Here is a 22714-nt window from a genome sequence, read left to right as displayed (position 1 = left end):
TGTGCACTTTTCGAAGATATTTGAACGCGCTCAATTTTCTCAGAGATGGCTCAACCGATTTTAACAAACTTGGGCTCGTTTGAAAGCTACTGTCGGGCCATTGATCAAGTTCGAAGATCAAATGGCTGTGACTTTTGGTTCCGGAGATATGATTGTATAAGTGACGTAACCGGCAAAAATCGTGCTATTTGAACGCGCTCAATTTTCTCAGAGATGGCTGAACCGATTTTAACAAACTTGGGCTCGTTTGAAAGCTACTGTCGGGCCATTGATCAAGCTCAAAGATCAAATGGCTGTGACTTTTGGTTACGGAGATATGATTGTATAAGTGACGTAACCGACAAAAATCGTGCTATTTGAACGCGCTCAATTTTCTCAGAGATGGCTGATCCGATTTTAACAAACTTGGGCTCGTTTGAAAGCTACTGTCGGGCCGTTGATCAAGTTCGAAGATCAAATGGTTGTGACTTTTGGTTCCAGATATATGATGGTATAAGTGACGTAACCGACAAAACACGTTGATTTTTACCGCTCTTGTATATATAAAGGTGCCAAAATTTTGGGATCAACTCTATTTTCGTAAAGTTCTAGTGCTCAAAAGTTCAAGCACCTCGAAAAAAGCCTTCATGCAAAATTTGACCTAAATCGGACATGCTTAAGGGGTGCTGCCCGGTGGTAAAGGTTTGACAATTATCGATCTTGAAAAAGCACCATAGGGGGGAGTACATGAAATTTCCAAAATCGAAAATTTTTTTTGATGCCAAAACTCTTAAAACTGCATAAAACATCGAAATTTAGTGTCATCTCAAAAAAAAATTTTTTTGAAAAAATCAACTTTCTGGGACTTAGAAACATTTTCATATTTTTTCTAAGTCCCAAAAAGTCGATTTTTTCAAAAAAATTTTTTTTCGAGGTGACACTAAATCTTGACGTTTCATGCAATTCTAAGCCTTTTGGCATCAAAAATTTTTTTTCGATTTCGAAAATTTCATGTACTCCCCCCTATGGTGATTTTTCAAGATATATGAAAATTTCACTAAGTGGACTAAGAAGGCTTTTTGCCTTTCTCTATAGAAAGGTATTAGAATTGCTGGAAAAACCGACTTTCGAACGGAGCCTCGGAGACCCATAGTGTTATATACCATTCGACTCAGCTCGACGAGATCGGAAAATGTCTCTGTGTGTGTGTGTATGTGTGTGTGTATGTGTGTGTGTATGTGTGTGTATGTGTGTGTGTATGTGTGTGTATGTATGTGCACTTTTCGAAGATATTTGAACGCGCTCAATTTTCTCAGAGATGGCTCAACCGATTTTTTTAGATTAGCATCATTGTACTCATACAAATAGGCAACGCAAATGTCAAGCACTAGTTTGGAAAAATGATGCTGACTGTGTGACATAAACACTGAAGCATGCTTTTGTGAACTACTCGAGTCAATCTGAATCAATTGGCGTCTAAAATTATTTAATAAATGTATGAAACATATTTTCATGAGACTGTTATGAAAGAAGAGAAAGGCATTATCACACCACTAGGTGGATTAAGAAGGGTTTTTTAGATTAGCATCACTGATTACAAATAGGCAACGCAAATGTCAAGCACTAATTTGGAAAAATGATGCTGACTGTGTGACATAAACACTGAAGCATGCTTTTGTGAACTACTTGAATCAATCTGAATTAATTGGTGTCAAAATTAGTATCCAAAATTATTTAATAAAAGTATGAAACATATTTTCATGAGACTGTTATGAAAGAAGAGAAAGGCATTATCACACCACTAGGTGGATTAAGAAGGGTTTTTTAGATTAGCATCACTCTTCTCATATAAATGGGCAACGTAAATGCCAAGCGCTTGATTGGAAAAACGATACCGAGTATGTGACATAAACACTGAAGCATGCTTTTGTGAACCACTCGAATCAATCTGAATTAATTGGCGACAAAAATGAGCCAAAATTAGTGTCAGAAATTATTTCATAAAATGATAAAAAAAACATGAGACTGCTTTGAAAAAAGCGAAAGGCATTATCACACCACTAGGTGGATTAAGAAGGGTTTTTATCCTACTGGTTGACTAACTATCATTCAATACTTCGTTTAAACGAAATTAAACGCTATTCAGCAGCAATTTGATTTACAGAAATAACAAAAGTTCTGGACCTAGTTTCTCTCTAACAGCCAGCAAACGAAGCGTTTGTTTGTTTGCAATATCATCATTGCTAATTGTTGCGCTCCTGCTACTTCTGTTTATAATATTCAAGTATAACTAAGAATTCTTACCCCCAACTAACTTGACGCGAATTGAATAAGTAATATTCAACAGTTTTCGTGGTATAAAGTCATCATTAACATCCGTTCGCGTTGATCTCGTGCAAATCGACCTTTGAGATAATCGTTTCACTTTGCCTATTCATCACTTTTAGATACGGTTGTGGATATCGGTCCTGGGCCCTGTAAGTTGGGTGTGTTGCATGGTATGTTTATTATACTAGGTTGTATTGTATACAAAGGTAAAGAACAAGACAATGTAATAGATAGATCAATCAATACAAGTTACGATAATACGTTACATCTTCCTGGTTTAGTAATATTCGAATTCATTTACTCTCAAAGGTTTCACTATACGTCCCGAACGAGTTACTGTTGGCGTCACTGTTTCATCTTCCCTGGAACTACCGTTGAACTGGAGCGATGGACCTGAATCCTTATTGATACTGGTTTCGGCTGCTACTATACTTCGATTTGCGTCGCAGTTCTTGCCCGATGGTTGTACAATGCCTTGTAGAGTATCTTCAAACTGATCATTCTCACGTGATTTTCGCAAGTGATGAACATTCCATATCGTTCTCTCTCCGTCAGTTACTAAGTACGAACGATTTGCATCAAGTTGCTTCACTATAGTTCCAGATGTCCATCTTCGCGACGATTGGTCCTGTATAAAAACATTTTCGTGTTCAGCAAACTGTTGTGGTTGTATGCTTCCTCTGTCCGCGAAATCTTTCTGAATTACTCGTTCGCGCTATAAGAGTTGTTGCACGTTTACCGCAACCCTCTCAGTTCTTCCAATGTCATCGGCGTATTCGATCGCACCAAACGTCCCATAAGTCTTTCGTTAGGTGATGGTATCGAGTTGCTACGCGGTGTATTCCGTATGTGGAGTAACGCTAGACTAATATCCGATTGATCATCATTGCACTTCTTAAACATTGATTTAGCGATCTGTAAAATAAGGACTAGAAGTTTGATGATCAAACCCCCATTTACGACTAAATTCACGAAAATCCGTAGAAACATACTGCGGATTGTTGTCTGTCTCTAATCCTTGGGGAATACCGTGTACCGAGAACCATTCTTTTAGTTGCTTAATGATGGTTTTAGATGTTGTTTCTTGCATTTGTTTGATGTCAAAAAATCCCGAATAACTATCAGCAAGTAATAAATATTCATTTCCTTCAAAATGAAATAGATCTGATGCAACTCTTTCAAACGGAAGACCAGGAATATCCTTCAGAAGAATAGTACTTTTTACATTATTCCGCTGATGACCATTTCCTGAATGTCATTATCCATGCCTATCCAGAATAAAACCTGTCTCGCTCTTCGAATGCAGCTCTGTATTCTTCCGCATCAGTTGTGGAACGAGTATTTGATTCGATTTGAATATCAATCCATCGTAGACAGCCAACTAATCTCGAAAACTCCAGTATTTTCATAATTCCGTCAATAGTTCAATCCTTGTTTCTGGCCAACCTCGCATAACTACTGATTTCAACGTCTGCATCTCTGAATCCATTTCGGTATGCTGCTTCGGCTCTTCGCTTGCGGTTTTGGTTACCTGTAATACCATATGAACTTCTAATTGATCATATTCGGTTTTTGTTGTAGTATTATCGACACCACGGCTTAAAATGTCAGGAATAGGAATATTTGTTCTCTTCACATACACGACTTTTGGATTATATTGGGCTACTTCCAATCTAATTCTACGTAGACGGGGAGGTGCTCGATCAAGCGGTTTTCGAAATATCGATTCAAGTGACTTATGATCGGTTTCAATAGTGAGATTTTCACCGTATATATATTGATGGAATTTCGAACAAGCGAAACGAATTGCTGTAGCCTCCTTCTAAATTTGGGGGTAAGTCAGTTCTGATGATGTCAAAGCCTTAGATGCGTATGCTACTGGGCGATTTTGTTGTGATAAAACAGCTCCTAAGGCATGAGAACTCGCATCTACTGAAAGTGTTACTGGCAAGTTCACATCATAGTACCTAAGTATGCGAGGTGATTGCATGAGAGCTTTTATTTTCTGAAACGAATCTTCTTGCTCACTACCCCATTGCCAATCAACATCCTTAACCAAAAGGCTTCTCAACGGAACTGTTACGTCTGACAAATTGGGAACAAACTTTCCCATGTATGTTATCATTCCCAGTGCCCTTTGTAGTTCAGATTTGTTGGAGGGTGTTTTAAGTTTTACGATGGCTTCCAGTTTTTCAGGATCTGCTTTCAAGCCTTCGCTTGATAAGATATGACCGAGAAATTTTACACTGCTTTGAATGAACAAGCATTTGTCTTTGTTCAGTTTCAATCCTGCGGCGTGGAGCCTGTTTAAAACTTGTTTTGTAATGTTTGCAAGCTTTACAGTACTTTCTGCTTAAATTATGATATCATCGAGAACTCCACCCCTTCAATCCTTTCAAGTGTGTCGTGCATCACTTTTAGAAACACCTCTGGAGCCGATGACAGTCCAAAGGGAAGCCGTTTACAGACATATGTACCCCAAGGTGTACCAAAAGCCAAAAATTTAGACGTTCTTTCTGTAACCCTGATTTCCAGAAACCCTTTTTACAGTCCAGAATAGTAAAATAATTTGAATATTTTAGTCGGGCTGCCATCTCCTCCATAGTAGAGAAAGGGTGGTGCCGTCTTAATAAATTATCATTTACCTGTGACGGGTCGATGCAGATACGTATCTTATCTTTTCGTTTCACTAATACCATTGCGTTCACCACCGGGGTAGGAGCATGAACTTTTTCAATCACTCCAAGACGTTCCATCGACTTTAATTCCATTTTCACGGCTTCTCTGATACTGTGAGGTACGTGACGGGTCGGTCTTGCTTCCCATTGAGGGTTTGAAATCAAACCAATGTCATACACATAATTCTTCAGACAGCCTAATCCTTCATACACTGAATCATCAAACTCTTGCACAGTATTCACTCGAGTTATCAACTGTTGAGCAATACCCGTTTCTTTGCCAAGCACTGGCACCACAGGCACTGCAACTACTTTAAAGGTGATATTATCATTTCTGTTTTTAATTTGACATATTTGGTTAATTTCACCGAGTACTTTCAATCGTTGATTTGAAAACGATACGAAGTATTCCGTTTTATATGCACTTAATTTGATTCCTAGTTGTTTAACTAAATATAGAGGAACAACATTGCAGTGGGCGCCTGAGACAAGCTTTACCGAAAAAATTTTATTATTTATTTTCACCACTTCAAACCAATCCTTTTCCTTCCCCGAATTTTCCACCAATCCAATAAACAACTCATCCGAATCTTCGTCGGTTTCTTGCTCATTATCCTGTGATGCTTGTACAGTATGTACAACACCTTTCGATTTGCATATAGCAGCAAAGTGATTAGACAGTCCACATTTGCGACACGCTTTACCGAATGCCGGACAAGAACGTTTTTCGTGTTTTCTTCCACACTTTCTACAGTGGAATACCTCTTCCTTATCTTCTTCACGTACACCAGTCATTTTTTTCTTTACTGTTTTAACCGCATCCACATGAGATTCTCCAGCCAATGCTTTCGTTTGAATTGTCGTCAATTCGAAATCACGACACAATTCAATTGTTTTTTGTAACGTCAAATCGTCGTTTAAGAGTTGTGGCCCTAACGCTGTATACTGTATTACGATTATTATTCGGTCTTTGACGAGCGAATCATGTAGTACACTAAATGAGCACTTTTTTGCTTGCTCTTTCACACGGGTGACGAAACTGTCAAGTTGCTCATCTTCACGTTGAATGATTTGATTAAAATTATACCGCTCAAACGTAATGCATGATTTTGGTGTAAAGTATTTGTCGAATTTTGTTCTAATTACATCAATATTGTTTTATCCATCCGGGCGCAGACCGAAGGTATCATAAATCCGAACACATTCTTCTCCGATTGCGCTCATGAACGTTGCCGCCTGCACTTCCTCGGACTTTTCTGTCAGTTGTGTTGCTGTCGAAACCATGTATATTGTCGAACCCAGCTTTTCCATTGAGCTGCCATGTTTTCTCCTAATACTATTGGTTTCGGCGGCTTCAATCCCATAGACGACGCCATGTTGTCGGATCACGATATATCTCGTTTTTATTTCATTAAATTAACGCTTTGTCATATGATGTCACTCGCTACTTCAGTTTGTACTGAACAATGAGTTTCTAATCAGTGATTCTAGCTATCTCAAACCGGTTTTTACTCGCGAAAACTATGTTAAAATTGAATGAATTTCGTGAGCGTACTTATTTCTGACACCATGTAAGTTGGATGTGTTGTATGGTATGTTTATTATACTAGGTTGAATTGTATACAAATGTAAAGAAGACAATGTAACACATAAGTAAATCAATACAAATTACGACAATACGTTACAGGCTCTGAATGGTTCAAGGGTTTAAACAAAATAGTCCTCACAGAAACATTAAGAACCGTCGGCTTGAAGCACTTAACTATATGAAGCTTTGTGGGTTTGAAATAAGTATTGCTATTTCTCAAAAGTTACCGAGCAACCCAATTGGGTGTACGGAGAACGAACATGGGTGAAATGAGAGCGCAAGAATCATACAAAGTGATGCAACTTCTTACGTGATAAAAGCTCAATTTCCGTAAGTTAGAATAAATTTGTTGTGAGTTCATGTAACGCAATTATGCTATTATTATATTCAAATGTTACACTCATACCAGAAATTTTCATGTTGATAATGAAAGGATTAACTAGCTTCGTTTGAATAATTCCAATACTCACCTAAACCTTAATCTTAATAAATATACTCGCATTCGGGGCGAGAATATAATGATTATTCTATAGAATAACGTTAAAGTCGTCAATATTGTTAGAATAATGAACCAAAACCATAAAAATATGTAAATTTTCTCATTGACTACATTTAGCGGCAGAATGCATATGGCGTCATGTCGTTCAACCTGCAGCATAATGGAAATATTAGGAAAATAAATTTCAAAATATTGCATATTAACCATACTTCACCACTAACACCATATTTGTAAAACGTGCATTTGGTCATCCTAGGAAATATGTAGATCATTGGGTCCATACGATCTTCCTGATCAGCTTCCATATGTGCTATTACATCTAAGCCAAAAGTCATGAACTCACCATCGAAAAATCGATTCATTAAAAACATTTGGCCTGAAATAGATTCATTATTAACTGTTCTTTGTATGACAATGGTGATTTCATCTTACCTATCACATTTACCAGTGATAAAAATTCACATATATAGTACCTATAAGCCCACCAGTTATGATATCTTGAAACGAGCAAAAATGGAAATAAAGTTGAAATTCATGTAGAGTAAATTTTTTATTCTTACTCCAATCATACCTTAAATTATCCCATAAATAGTCAAGAAGCAACTTCTTCTTTTGCTTCTTTTCGATTTCGGAGCAAATGCCTATGTCGAGATCCATCATAAGTGCATGAATTTTGCCTCCTTCCCATGATTTCCACAGCCATCTTGGTGTATAAAATAAAATAGCCTACAATAGAAATACAATATTTAGTTGTATTGAATATGAGCATTTAATCAATGCAGGTATATATGAATATGAATCTTTTATATATATATATATATATATATATATATATATATATATATATATATATATATATATATATATATATATATATATATATATATATATATATATATATATATATATATATATATATATATATATATATATATATATATATATATATATATATATATATATATATATATATATATATATATATATACAAAACAATCTAACATGCTTCGGGGAATTATGAAATGTTAATTAATGAATTGTTTAGTTTCAAAGAATCTAAATAAGAGCGTGGGCATCGAAGCATCATCTGGAAAACAAATATTGTATCGCTTATATATAACTATTGAGTGCGGTATGTACTCGTAGTACTATTTACAGAAAATTGACATACTGTGATAAGATCTGTAGAAGTACTTGCTCATTCAAAACTTCCTCGGAAAGGCCTTAAGGTCTACCAACGTAACCGATGATCCATCCGAAAACTTCCTGGAGTTAAGGCCTTCAGATCTACCAGTGTAACAAAGTGCACTAACGAACTTATCGTTCTTGGTCTATATGTGTGATACCACATGAGTTCAATAGGACAATTGGGATTGCTCTAGACCGTCCAAAAAATATCTGGAGCTCAGGTCTTAAGATCTACCAATGTAATAAAATGCATTAACGAACTTATCATTCTAGGTCTGCTTAATGTTCGTATAGATCTCAAAACCTGTTTTCACTGAAGTTCTTGGACGACTGAGAATGTTCCGAGAAAAAAATCTAAATACACAACTAAGCAGTATGACTATGAGCAGTATTCAAAAACTGTATATAGACTGCTGAATGCTCGTATAAATCGTAGGACCTGTTTTCACTGAAGCTCTTGGACGACTGGGAATATTCCGAGAAAAGTTTAAAATACACAAGTAAGCAATATGTAGCCCTACGACTATGAGCATCATGGAAAAACTATACATAGACTATTGAATGCTCGTATAAATCTTAAGACTGCTTTCACTGAAGTTCTTTGACGACTTGAAACCTACCTGGAACAGTTATAAATAGACAGGTAAGCTCTGTGTAGCTCTAAATGTATAAATCACAAACAAAAAATGTATCAGCCGTAGTTGTTCTTGCTGTGACACAGTGCAGTCCCTAAATACAATACTCCAAGTAGTTCTTGAATCTTGAAACATCTCATAAGCATTTCCATAGTCTCAGAACATATTCAGACGGTCCTCAGGTGCTAAAGCATCGGACGTAGTAGGATTGTTCATTGTATTTACACAAAAATTGAATGGAATTAGGAAAACTTTGTTTTACGCGAAAAATTTGAAATATCGCGATGTTTCATTTAATTTACGCAGAATTTAATGTACGCATCCTCGGCAATATGCATAAGTTTTTCTTCGTCGTACCATCCACCTTTAACTTTGAACCTAATACATTTCGAATATCATTAGTTAATCTTAACACTGGTTTTATCAAACAATTTGCTATTATAGATTACATTATATAAAAAACCCTTCTTAATCCACCTAGTGGTGTGATAATGCTTTTCTCTTTCTTTGAAGCAGTCATATGAATTTTTTATCATTATATGAAATAATTTCTGACACTAATTTTGGCTCATTTTTGACCCAAAGTTCAGATTGATTCGAGTGGTTCACAAAAGCATGCTTCAGTGTTTAACAACGCGTTTTGTCAGTTACGTCACTTATACCATCATATCTCCGGAACCAACAGTCACAGCCATTTGATCTTCAAACTTGATCAATGGCCTAACAATAGCTTTCAAACGGGCCTATGCCCTGTTAAAATCGGTTCAGCCATCTCCGAGAAACTTGCGCTGTAAAATAACAACACCTTTTGTCGGTTACGTCATTTATACCATCATATCTCCGGAACCAAAAGTCACAGCCATTTGATCTTCGAACTTGATGTCCCAAAAGTAGCTTCCAAACGAGCTTAAATTTGTTAAAATCGGTTAAGCCATCTCTGAGAAAATTGAGCGGTACAAATAGCTTTGAAAAGTGTGCACACACACATACACATACAGACATTTTCCGGTCTCTTCGAACTGAGTCGAATGGTATATAACACTATGGGTCTCCGAGGCTCCGTTCAAAAGTCGGGTTTTCCTGCAATTCTAATACCTTTCTATAGAGAAAGGCCAAAACATTTATTTTGGTTGAACTCATGGAAGAGAAAGGTGTCTAACATAAAATATAGTTTAAATTGGAACTCCAATGCACTTAATAAAATGATAAAGAAGTTTCATGTAAGGAAGGTCACGACAAGCACGAATGTCGCGAGCCGGACAATTGGATACTCTACCATAAGTACGCAAAGAATGAATAAGTTAAGATCTGATATCACGATACTCCACGCATGTCCAAATGACATGATCAATATCGCGGTAACTTTCACCACAAGCACAATGATTAGTCTCGGGAAGTATAATCCGAAGGAAATGTGCATCTAACGTGTAGTGATTGGACATGAGTCTGGACATAATACGAAAGAAATCTCTACTCACATCAGGTCCCCTGAACCATGCCTTTGTCGATATTTTAGGGATGATTGAGTGCACCCATCGACCGAGATCATTTCTATCTCAAGAAGCTTGCCTGTTGGCAAGTGTTCTTTGGCGAGACGAGCTATAGAATTCGTTGAAAGCAATCGGTCTCTCATAAATTTCACCCTCACTAGCACCACGTTTAGCTAAAATATCGGCTCTTTCAATGCCTGGAATGGAGCAATGAGTCGAGACCAAGACTATAGTGATTTGATAGTTATTACTCATTATGTCGTTCAGGCACTGTTTTATTTTGCCCAAGAAAAAAAATCATTTTGAGGCCGAAACATGATTGTGGAGCATAACAAACCCAGTAGCATTATCAATTCGTGATCCGTCCGTGTAAAACATTTTCTCAGAGTCAATATACCTGAACTTACTTTTTTGTATTTCCATCGAGCCTAGGTGACCCGGGATTCCACGCACTTCGCACTGCATGTATGTGTCAAAAAATAAAGTCGAATCAGGGAAATTTAGGAGGCTAACACTGATAGGAATATATTTTGAAGGGTTGATATTCTGTGACATATGGTTAAAATATACTGTCATGAATCGTGTTTGAGATTGAAGCTCGACTTGTCTTTCGAAGTTATAAATAACTAAGAGATTCAGTACCTTGCATTTTATTAGCAATTGTAATGAAAGTTCCCAAAAGCAATCTTTCAATGGAAGAACTCCCGCCAGAACTTCAAGCCTCAATATATGTGTCGAATGCATGCAGCCTAAGGCAATTCGGAAACAACGATCCAAAAGCTACATTTTTTGGCTCGAAGTATGCGCTTGTATTTGGTTTCTAAAACCAAGAATTTTTCAAAATTCTGAGGAGTTCGTTTTCCCGGTTTTAAAAACGTCTTGCAAGCATTTTGTTTCGCGTGTTTGGCATCTGAGCATTCTTTGTCCCGCCTAGGTTTGGAGGCCTTCTGTTAGTCGTCGAACGAAGAAATCGTTTGGATTGGGCTTGTTATGCGGCCTACAGAATTGAACAAACGATGGAGTCATATTTTTCAAGAAGGGGGGGGGGGGGGATTAGACTTTCAATTGAATTTAAAATACTAGAGATACTACATTGTTATTTAATCCAGTCAATGATTTGGGGGAGGACTTCTTCGTCTTAACCTAACTTTGAGGAGTGACATACGATGTACCTTCACTATTTTCATCAGAGTTAGATTCCTTTGACTCAAGATTTGAAATACTGTTTTCTGCTTCGAGAGGGGGGACATCAATGACTATTTCAAGCATCTTGCATATGTGCACTTAGACCGTGCTTTTAAAAAAAGAGATCATGAGCACTACCCTCACTATAAACACATTAGTCAATGTCATTATCCTTATAGGGCCCTTGACAGAACCGATTTTAATGAACTTTAATTCAAATAAAAGATCTTGTAACGCCACACAAAGATCCTGAATTTTATTCGAATCAGACTTCTGGTTCCGGAATTACAGAGTGATATGTGCCAAAAATTAAAATAAGCACATTTACTTTTATCAGAGACGGCTGAACCGATTCTCACAAACTTAGAATCAAATGAAAGATTGATGCAAAAAATATTATTTCAAATTACTTCCTCACTTTTCTCAGAGACGGCTTGACCGATTTCAACAAACTTAGATTCAAATGAAAGGTCTCGTGGTCCCATACAAAATTTTGAAATTTCATCACGAACTAACTTCCGGTTCCGGAATTATATGGTGAAGTTTGTTAAAAATTGTATACCGTCACTTGAAGCGGCTAAATTAAACACGTGAAAAATTTCTTAACTTACCTCAAAACTATTCCAATCGGTAGTCATTGTCAGTAGACGGCTTTAATTTGGCTTTCCTTGTTCTTAGGTTTCTGATGAATGACCGAAGATTGTTGCCATAGACTCAAAAATGGAAGTCCTTTTTCTCGAACCAACTTCCGAACTACTGGTTCCCAGATTCCGATTCCAGAAGTACCTCTTTACGTTTCTTCAAAGATGGCCTAACCGACCTGAGTACTGTTTCACTCTGTAGGTTAGACTAGTTTATGGACAAACCTTTTTGTTTTTTAACAATCAAAGAAATTTGTTTTGAAAAATACCACACATTTATATATGAGAATATGTGAGATATGAGAAAGGCATCGATACAACACTAGGTGGATTGAAACAGGTTTTAAGTAAATTGGTACGCTTGAATTAGTGACAACGCCGTCAATTTCCACATCATTCAATGTAACGTAAACTCGATACTCAAGAACGAATAATTCACAAGTTACAATTTCGGTTGCCAGTTTCAAATTGTTAGCAACACCTCAAATTTTGTCGTGAATACGACTTACTTTACTATGGGGCGCCTTTTCAAAATTAGTCATATGAAAGAATGGGCAGAACTTAATCGTGAATATCTCGACTTGTATTAATGGCAGTAACATAATTCTTTCACTATTTCACCAAAAATATGGTCAGGAATTTAGGATAATATTTTGAACAGTGTGAGATAACCACAAACAACTCAAAAATTAAGTTTTTTGAAAATCAGTCGGTGTTGAACAGTCGTTCGCACCGCACGCGTATAGCTCTTGGCTCCTGGAATTTTTTTTTTTGGCTACCTAGAGTTTCATTGATTCAAGGCTTCAGTCTTTTTCAAGGCTACCTGAATCACTAACTAAGTGATACAAAGAGTGATATTAGAGTGACTAAGTGATACAAAGAGTGATATTAGAGTGACTAAGAAATTAATCAGCCTTTTTTAAGGCTACCTAGGAGTCTAATCGAAGACTAATTTAACCTAGTTAATTTAATTTAAAATTTCATTAATTTCAAAAATGCCTGCGTCCAACCGGAAAGGCAACAAGCCTAAGGCTAAAAATAATTCAATACGGAATAAATCACAATCCGTTATTCAACATTTTTCTAATAACATTCACGATCTTATAGAATCTGAATGTAAAAATAAAAGACAACGGACGGATTTCCCTTCCGTTGATTCTATGCCGTCTAACAATATTTACGAGATTCTTCCTGAATCCGATTGTAGCGACATAGAAGAAAATTCTTCAAAAATTCCCAAAATGGACGCTTGTCGTTCTGGGAAGAAACATCAATCTATGCCACCAGTGACGGTGATGATTTCCGACTTCAAGGCATTCCGTACTGAGCTTTCTACTTTTCTCCCGGAAGTAAAAGTCTCATTTCAAATCGGACGAAGAGGAGAATGTCGAGTCTTGGTGGATGGATTGGAAGATTACGAACGTCTTATTCGATATTTGTCCGAAAAACTTCATAAATTTTATTCATATGATATAAAATCAGACAGACCCTTCAAGGCTGTCTTGAAAGGATTATCAAATGATCAAAGTATTGATGAAATTAAAAATGAACTAAAAGAATTGCTTGGTTTTGCCCCTTCCCAAGTAATACTTATGAAAAAAAGAGCGAATGGTACTTCTAAACCACGCTCTGGAATTTCCCATGAACTTTACCTAATACACTTCAATCGAAGTGATGTAAACAATTTGAAAACTTTAGAAAAAGTACGTTTCATTTCCCACATTAAAATTCATTGGGAACATTATAAACGGCATAATCGTATTGCAAACTTAACGCAATGTCGTCGTTGCCAAGGCTTCGGTCATGGAACCAAAAATTGTCATATGGATATACGGTGTTTGAATTGTGGTAAATCGCATTCGAAAGACGTTTGTCCAATGAATGAAACCACTGATAAATTTTCATGTTCAAATTGCAATGGAAATCATAAATCCAATTATTTGAAATGTCCTGTCAGGGAAAAAATTTTAAACGCTCGTTCGCTTCGACAACAAGTCAAATCAACGACCTTAAATTTAAAGAACATACCTGAAAATTCTTCTAAGGCACCTGCCAATTCGTCTTCTAACGAAAACAATTTATTGACAGGTAGATCGACCTCGTCATCATCTTCTTCTAATGTCAGTTATGCTGGTATATTAGGTAGAAATCTATCACCTATTTCTTCTAATGTAAATAATCAAAACACAGGACCGCCTTGCAGTTCTTCTTCTAACGAAAACAATTTATTAATAGGTAGACCGGCCAAATCATCTTCTTCTAATGGCAGTCTACCTACAAATATTCCTTCAATGCCATTCGCTTCTTTAAATGAAGTCGATTTAGGCGATATAACTGAAAATAAAATGATCTACCTACAAGATCAACTTTTTCAAATGATCATCCAAATGAATTCGACTTCATCACTTTTTGAAGCATTTCAAATCGGATGGAAATTTGCAAATAATATTTTAATGAATTTAAAATTTAACAGTGATGTTAAATAATTATTTGAATATTTTAAATTGGAATGCTCGATCTTTGAAATCGAGTGAAGATGAATTTTATAATTTTCTCAAAGTTCACAAAATTCATATTGCCATTGTGACAGAAACTTTTCTTAAACCAAATGTAAAATTGAAAAGTAATCCACATTATGTGGTTCATCGATTTGACAGGTTTACTGGAATTGGTGGTGGAGTTGCCATTTTTGTCCAACGGCAAATTAAACATCGAATTTTACCTTCTTTCAATACTAAAGTTATTGAAAGCTTGGGAATCGAAGTTGAAACCATTCATGGAATTTATTTCATCGCTGGAGCATATTTGCCATTCCAATGCACCGGCGAACAATTAAATTTCTTTAAAGGCGATTTGCAAAAACTTACAAGATATCGATCGAAATTTTTCGTAATAGGGGACTTAAATGCTAAGCATGTCCAGTGGAATTGTAGGCAAAATAACAGTAATGGTAAAATACTTCATAATCAACTCTCAGCTGGTTACTTTACATTTCTTCATCCCAGTAATCCTACTTGTTTCTCTTCCGTGAAAAACCCGTCTACAATTGATCTGGTTCTAACAGATCAAAGTCACATTTGTAGTGAACCGATTACTCATGCTGATTTTGACTCAGATCATCTTCCTGTAACATTCAGACTTTCCAACGAAGCTATAATTAATCCAATTAGTTCTATTTTCAACTATCATAGAGCTAATTGGTTGGATTACAGATCTCACATTGAAAATCATGTGGATCATGAAACTATTTTAGAAAATTCTGCGGACATCGACACAGCAATTGATAATTTGAATCATTATATTATCGAAGCTAGAAATCTTTCAGTTCCCAAAGCTCAAACTAAATTAAATTCTCCTATCATCGATGACAATCTTCAACTGCTCATTCGGTTGAAGAATGTTCGTCGACGACAATATCAACGTTCTCGTGATCCTGCTATGAAAAACATAGTTAAGGATTTACAAAAAGAAATTAAACATAGATTTACTCTTTTGCGAAATGAAAATTTCGCTAAAGAAGTTGAACAAATTAAACCATATTCGAAACCTTTCTGGAAACTTTCTAAGGTTCTTAAGAAACCTCAGAAACCAATTCCTGCTCTCAAGGAAGGAAATCAAATACTTCTTACAAATGGTGAAAAAGCTCAAAAACTTGCTCAGCAGTTCGAGAGTGTCCACAATTTTAATTTAAGCGATGTGAGTCCTATTGAAAATGAAGTCTCACTGAAGTATGATCATATTTCAACTCAAGTGTTATCACACGATGACATTATTGAGACGAATTTTGATGAAATTAAATCAATTATTAGGAAACTCAAAAACATGAAGGCTCCTGGTAATGATGGAATTTTTAATATTCTTATTAAAAATCTTCCCGATGTTGCCTTGAGACTCCTGGTTAAAATTTTCAACAAGTGTTTTTCATTAGCTTACTTCCCAAAAAGATGGAAAAACGCTAAAGTAATTCCTATCCTAAAACCTGATAAAAACCCAGCAGAAACATCAAGTTATCGCCCAATTAGCTTACTTTCTTCTATCAGTAAACTTTTTGAAAAAATTATCTTGTTAAGAATGATGACTCATATAAATGAGAATTCAATTTTTTTACCAGAGCAGTTTGGATTTCGTCATGAACATTCAACTACTCATCAACTTGTCAGAGTAACGAACATGATAAAATCAAATAAATCTTCTGGGTTATCCACTGGAGTTGCTCTTCTAGACATAGAAAAAGCATTCGACAGTGTTTGGCACAAAGGTTTAATAGCAAAAATGTCTGATTTCCAGTTTCCTATTTATTTGATCAAAATGATTCAAAATTATTTAACTGATCGTACTCTTCAGGTTAGCTATCAGAATTGTAAATCTGAATTGCTACCCGTACGAGCCGGTGTTCCGCAGGGTTCGAGTGTAGCTCCAATCTTGTATAATATTTTCACTTCTGATCTTCCAAATCTACCCGTTGGTTGTCAGAAATCGCTATTCTGTGACGACACAAGTCTGTTAGCCACAGGTAGAAATCTAAGAGTGATCTGCAGTCGCCTACAAAGAAGTTTAAATATTTTCAGTGATTATCTGTCAAAATGGAAAATTAAACCAAATGCAGCAAAAACGCAATTAATTATCTTTCCTCACAAGCCAAGAGCTTCTTTTCTTAAACCAAACAATAATCACATTCTCAAATTGAATGGCTTAGAATTGACATGGTCTGATCAAGCTAAATACTTAGGTTTAACGTATGACAAAAAACTCACTTTCAAGGATCACATTGAAGGAATCCAGGCAAAGTGTAATAAATATATTAAATGTTTATATCCTCTTATAAACAGAAATTCTAAGCTCTGTCTAAAAAACAAATTGTTAATTTATAAACAAATTTTCAGACCAGCCATGCTTTATGCGGTACCAATTTGGTCAAGCTGTTGTTCCACCAGGAAGAAAACGCTTCAAAGGATTCAGAATAAAATTCTGAAAATGATTTTGAAGCGTCCTCCCTGGTTTAGTACAAATGAGTTACACAGACTCACAAATATAGAACCATTAGATGTAATGTCACATAATATTATAAGCAAATTCCGACAAAAATCGATGCAATCTTCAATTGAATCGATTCGCTCTCTGTATTAGTTAGTAAGTTAGTATATAAGTTCCTTTTCCCCATTACACAATACAAGTAGGTTTAGAATTTTCCCTACACAAAAATCTCAGAATGGCGGAAGCAAATGATGTCTTCATGGTAATAACCAAATCATATATATATATATATATAACAGGGCTGAAAAGTCACCACTTGTGGCTGAACACCCAATTTAAATCTTAATAATTTAATTTTAACTCATATTCCAATAAATAGTTATTAAAAAAAAAAAAAAAAAAAAAAAAAAAAGTTTTTTGAAAATTTTGGAACAACGCGGAAAACTTTACTTCTGCTTGGGTTTTTCGCGCAAGGACGACGATTTTGAGGTAGTCAGGCACGTATCTTCAACAGAACGTTATAAAAGGGGAACCGTGGTAAAAAATCGATCATTTCTTCTTGTGCGTTGGTTGGAAACAGACGTCGTGAGACCAGCAGCTTCAGAGAGTGCACCTTCTGCGTGGTTAAAAACCTCAAACGCTCAGGTCATAGTTCTCATTTGCCTTCCGGTCGTCTAAGCGAGAAGACGCATTAAACCAGTTTCACATCAATTGGCACTGCGTGCGGATGTGTCGGTTTGTACGCAAAGCTAGTTTCAATTCAAGCAAGAACGATTGCATCAGCTGCAGGTGCTTTGCATTGGAGTGAAAGAAAACAAGAAACGAAAAGTGGACAACATTATATAAAACCAGCCGTTCTAATGGCTCTAAATGTTATCTAAAGAACTATTAAGATTACTTCTTTGATATTCAAAGGTAGAAATCATCAGTTTAGTGAAAATCCAAAATAATTTGATTTGATCAAATAAAAAGTTTTTATACCATTGAATTCTACTATAGGTATATCATGTCACTATGCACATTCAGTATGTATCTCACAACACTTTTAAAACATGTATAATAAACGTCACATCACAGATACGTATTTCGAATACAACTTGTATTTATCATCAGTGTATCAGGTTTCTAAACCTAGTACTTTGCAAATTGAAGGTAGAAATCATCGGTTTAGTGAAAATCCAAAATAATTTGATTTATTTCGTGCACTTTTCGCTATGCGAAAATCGTTCGAGAAAAATGTTCCGAACTGTGCTAAATACCGTAGAGAATTCCACAATTCGGTCCTTCTAAAAGGCAGAAATGAATCCTGTACAACACCTTGATAGTTTCTTTCAATGAAATATGCAAATCCGAACTGAGATAATCGACGTCAAAAATCGTTGAAAATTTTAGTAGTGAAAAGGGGGAAAGTTTCGCAATTCACACAATCGATCAACTATCAATTCGAATTCGAAAGTGTAAAAAAATCGTGTCAGTTTTATTCGTATTCACGACATCCAGTTATGTCTCTGACATTACACACCCGTACTTTTTTCTTTGTTAACTTTAGAGATTTTCACAACTTCAGAGAAATGTGATGCCAAATCTATTGTAATTTGCATCAAATTTAATAACTCTATTTTGTGTCGAAAATAGACTATCCATGGCCCAGTGTTATCCTCTGGATAATGCTTAGTCCTGGGAATATTAAGGTTCTTAGTAGTATCCGGAATCGAATTCGGATGATCTGCCTTGAGATCATTCATTACAATAACTGATTTATATGAATAGGAAAATTTCAGTTACAAGACAAATAATAAATTTAAATTAAATGTAACTAGTTGCTGTTGTCTCTGTTGCTCTGTCGTGAAGAACGACGTGAAGCTTGCCCAACGATTTCCAATTGGTAGCCTTTGATATCGATTCCTGCTATCTCCGTTGCTCTGCCGCCGTGGTCACCACTGAATTTGATGTGTACTGCCTGTACCTTTGTGCCTTTGCACCCCTTCGTCTTCGCACCTTTATATGATGGCACCTCTGCGACTCTACCCTTCTATGCGTTCGCACCTCTGTGTCTCTGCACATCTGCTCGTATGAACGGGATGGCCTTCGTTGCTAGCTTTCCAATCGGGAAATACTCTGAATATTTCCTTCGCAAGTAGCACCAGCAGGTTATCGACCTGCAGCTTATAGTTGTCTCGGTAGCAGCCGCTAACTCACGAGTCAGTATAGCCGAAACACAAAATCTCCGTTTGAATGTTTCTTAACTGAATGATATGTTCAGTATTATTATTATTATTATTATTATTATTATTATTATTATTATTATTATTATTAATATTATTATTATTATTATTATTATTATTATTATTATTATTATTATTATTATTATTATTATTATTATTATTATTATTATTATTATTATTATTATTATTATTATTATTATTACTGTTAATTCTTTTTTGTTCGTTAATTAAAGAAACATCTAAAGGTTCACCACTTTCGTCTTCGATTGTTTTTCCAAGATTGATTTTATTGAAAAGTTCTAAACTTAAACTAACCTACTGCCTGTTCTACGTACATAAAGGTGGGAGGAGCCAATTACAATACTTTCGTTCAATAACTTGTTAGCGGGAGAGAGAACATCAATTGATGCATCCATTCCTTTCGTGACCGTCGTATCGATCGGATGGTAGTTTGCATTAGAGCAGCTGTGCGTTAATCCATTCTAATCCGTTTCAAGGTCATTTAAAATCAAATCTTTTGTATTCGCGAGCTTGTGCAGTAGATCAATACAGTATAAACAATAAATACAGTTAGACAGTGCTGGGTGCTATTGTGTTAAAACAATACGAACAGTGAACGGACGTTTAGTGTGGTGCCGTGAACCGGTGCTGTGTGCATATTAATTCTCAGAGGCCGTTGTAACTAACGCTTGGCCTCAGCGGCCGAGTTGCTACGGATCATTAGCTAAGTATTATATTTTTTTTCCTTCGTGTCCCTTTATCGTCTTATATTTTGACTCCCCCTATAATTCGCGCCGAACCTCAACCGCGCTATGGCAAGTCCATTAAATTCTACCCTGCCCCCCGAAGATAAAATGGAAACAGATTCTAAATCTGCTCCAAATAGTAAGACTCACCGGGTTAAACAGTATCCCGAAGAGCCTTCACCCTCGGCCAGCCTTTATGTGGTTTATTTTCGGACCAAAGAGAAGAATAAACCGCTTAATATTTTGAAAATATCTGATGACTTGGCGTCGAAATATCCAACATTGAAATTTATCTCAAAAATTCGTCCCGATAAGCTCAGGGTCTCGTTGACCAGTCTGAAACATGCAAATGAGATCGCTCGAAACGATCACTTTACGCGGGACTACCGCGTTTATATACCAGCTCGCGAAGTCGAGATAGACGGAGTGATCACGGATCCCAGTCTGACATGCGAGGACATTCTCAAACATGGGGTCGGATGTTTTAAAGATCCCTTGCTTAAGAATGTCAAGATACTGGACTGCAAACGTTTGCATTCAGTATCGATCGCCGCGGATGGGACAAAGTCTTATCCCCACTCGGACTCGTATCGGGTGACCTTCTCCCGCTCGGCTTTGCCGAAATTCGTTCTCCTGGACAGGGTTCGTCTACCTGTACGACTTTTCGTACCACGGGTAATGAATTGCACTAGTTGTCAACAACTAGGACACACAGCTTCCCATTGTGGAAATCGGCCCCGCTGCTCGAAGTGTGGAGAGAGTCATGCGGATGGCGTTTGCCACAGAGACATTGAAAAGTGTCTTTACTGTGGGGCGGCCCCGCATGACCTCACAGCATGTTCTGCGTATAAATTGCGTGGAGATCATTTGAAACGATCTCTCAAGCAACGATCAAACCGCTCATTCGCAGAAATGCTGAAAATCGCCACACCACCTGAACAGAACCCCTACACCTGTTTGTCTGCGGACGATTGCGACTCTGACGCTCCTCAAGAAGGTACATCTTCAACTGTCCCTCGTAGTTTTAGGAAGAGGAAAAATATATCATCTCCTAAACTCCCTAGAAAGGGTTCGAAGATATCTCTTGAAGGCCCTCCAAAAGTAACAGCAGAAGGAAGTGTTGGTAAAAAAAAACGAAAAGAAGAAGCCAAAAGCTCCTAGTTCCGGAGACTTGAAATCGGAGAAAGAATATCCAACACTTCCGGGGACACCCAAAACCCCGAAAGTCCCCAAGGAACCAGAAAACACATCAAGTGCTGGACTTGTAAAATTCAGTGACATTGTGGACTTTATATTTTCCGTCTTCAACATTTCTGACCCCCTAAAAGGTATTTTGATGACTTTCCTGCCAAAAGTTAAAATGTTTTTGATGCAGCTGACTGCAAAATGGCCCCTCCTCTCAGCAATCGTTTCCTTCGATGGCTAATTTTTCGAACGAGGTCAAGGATTCGATCACTGTTTTACAGTGGAACTGTAGAAGTATCATCCCGAAAATAGATCCTTTTAAATACTTAGTAAATAATCTGAAATGTGACGCATTTGCATTGTGCGAAACTTGGTTAACTTCTGATGTATCACTAAACTTCCACGATTTTAACATTATTCGCCTGGATCGAGATAATCCCTACGGAGGAGTACTTTTGGGGATAAAAAAGTGCTATTCCTTCTTTCGAATTAACCTCCCCTCGATATCAGGTATTGAAGTTGTCGCATGTCATGTCACAATTAAAGGCAAGGACCTTTGTATTGCTTCCATCTATATTCCCTCTAGAGCCTCAGTTCACTGGCTCAGCAGTATCATGCAACTTCTTCCCGCACCGACGTTAGTTTTAGGAGACTTTAACTCTCACGGTACGGGATGGGGTTGTCTTCATGATGATAACAGATCAGCTATGATCCATGATATTTGCGACAACTTCAATATGACAATCTTGAATACGGGAGAAATGACACGAATTCCCGCACCACCAGCAAGACCAAGTGCGCTGGATTTATCCCTTTGCTCGACATCGCTACGGTTGGATTGCACGTGGAAGGTAATCCCGGATCCCCACGGTAGCGATCATCTGCCTATCGTAATTTCAATCGCCAGCGGATTAAGACCATCGGAAACAATCAATGTTTTGTATGACCTCACACGAAATATTGATTGGAAATGCTACGCAATATCGATATCTAAGAAACTAGAAACAACACAAGAACTTCCTCCGGAGGAAGAGTATACGTTTATGGCTGGCTTGATTCTCGACACTGCGATTCAAGCTCAGACGAAACGTGTACCCGGCGCGAATACCAACATTCGTCCTCCCAACCCGTGGTGGGACAAAGAGTGCTCATCACTGAACGCGGAAAGATCTTTAGCATTCAAAAAGTTCAGAAAATATGGAACACCTGATAATTATAGAAATTACGCAGCACTAGATAAGCAAATGAAGAACTTAGTTAAAGCAAAGAAACTAGGTTACTGGCGACGGTTTGTTGACGGATTAACAAAAGAAACATCGATGAGCACTATTTGGAACACAGCGCGACGAATGCGTAACCAAAACGCCACGAAT

The 22714-nt window shown here is 36.9% G+C and overlaps 1 protein-coding gene across 15 annotated transcripts in view; it reads right to left on the bottom strand.

Moving 5' to 3' along the window:
* Nucleotides 1-22714, bottom strand: part of LOC131426980 (innexin shaking-B) — a 1311753-nt gene that overhangs the window by 346366 nt on the left and 942673 nt on the right. For 14 of the 15 annotated variants that reach the window (XM_058589825.1, XM_058589817.1, XM_058589824.1 and 11 more), the window contains 4 exons: nt 7644-7798; nt 7505-7569; nt 7282-7448; nt 7044-7222 (listed from right to left, as the gene is read on the bottom strand). In XM_058589825.1, the coding sequence (XP_058445808.1) occupies nt 7044-7222; nt 7282-7448; nt 7505-7569; nt 7644-7798 (566 nt within the window). Of the gene's footprint in view, nt 1-7043; nt 7223-7281; nt 7449-7504; nt 7570-7643; nt 7799-12181; nt 12769-22714 lie in introns of those variants that run through there. The other variant, XM_058589831.1, reaches the window with a different exon arrangement.

Source organism: Malaya genurostris, chromosome 2, assembly GCF_030247185.1.
Source record: "Malaya genurostris strain Urasoe2022 chromosome 2, Malgen_1.1, whole genome shotgun sequence".
In the NCBI taxonomy this organism is placed as follows: Eukaryota; Metazoa; Arthropoda; class Insecta; order Diptera; family Culicidae; genus Malaya; species Malaya genurostris.
Note: the sequence above shows the minus strand (reverse complement) of the source record. Positions and strands in the feature narration are given on the sequence as shown.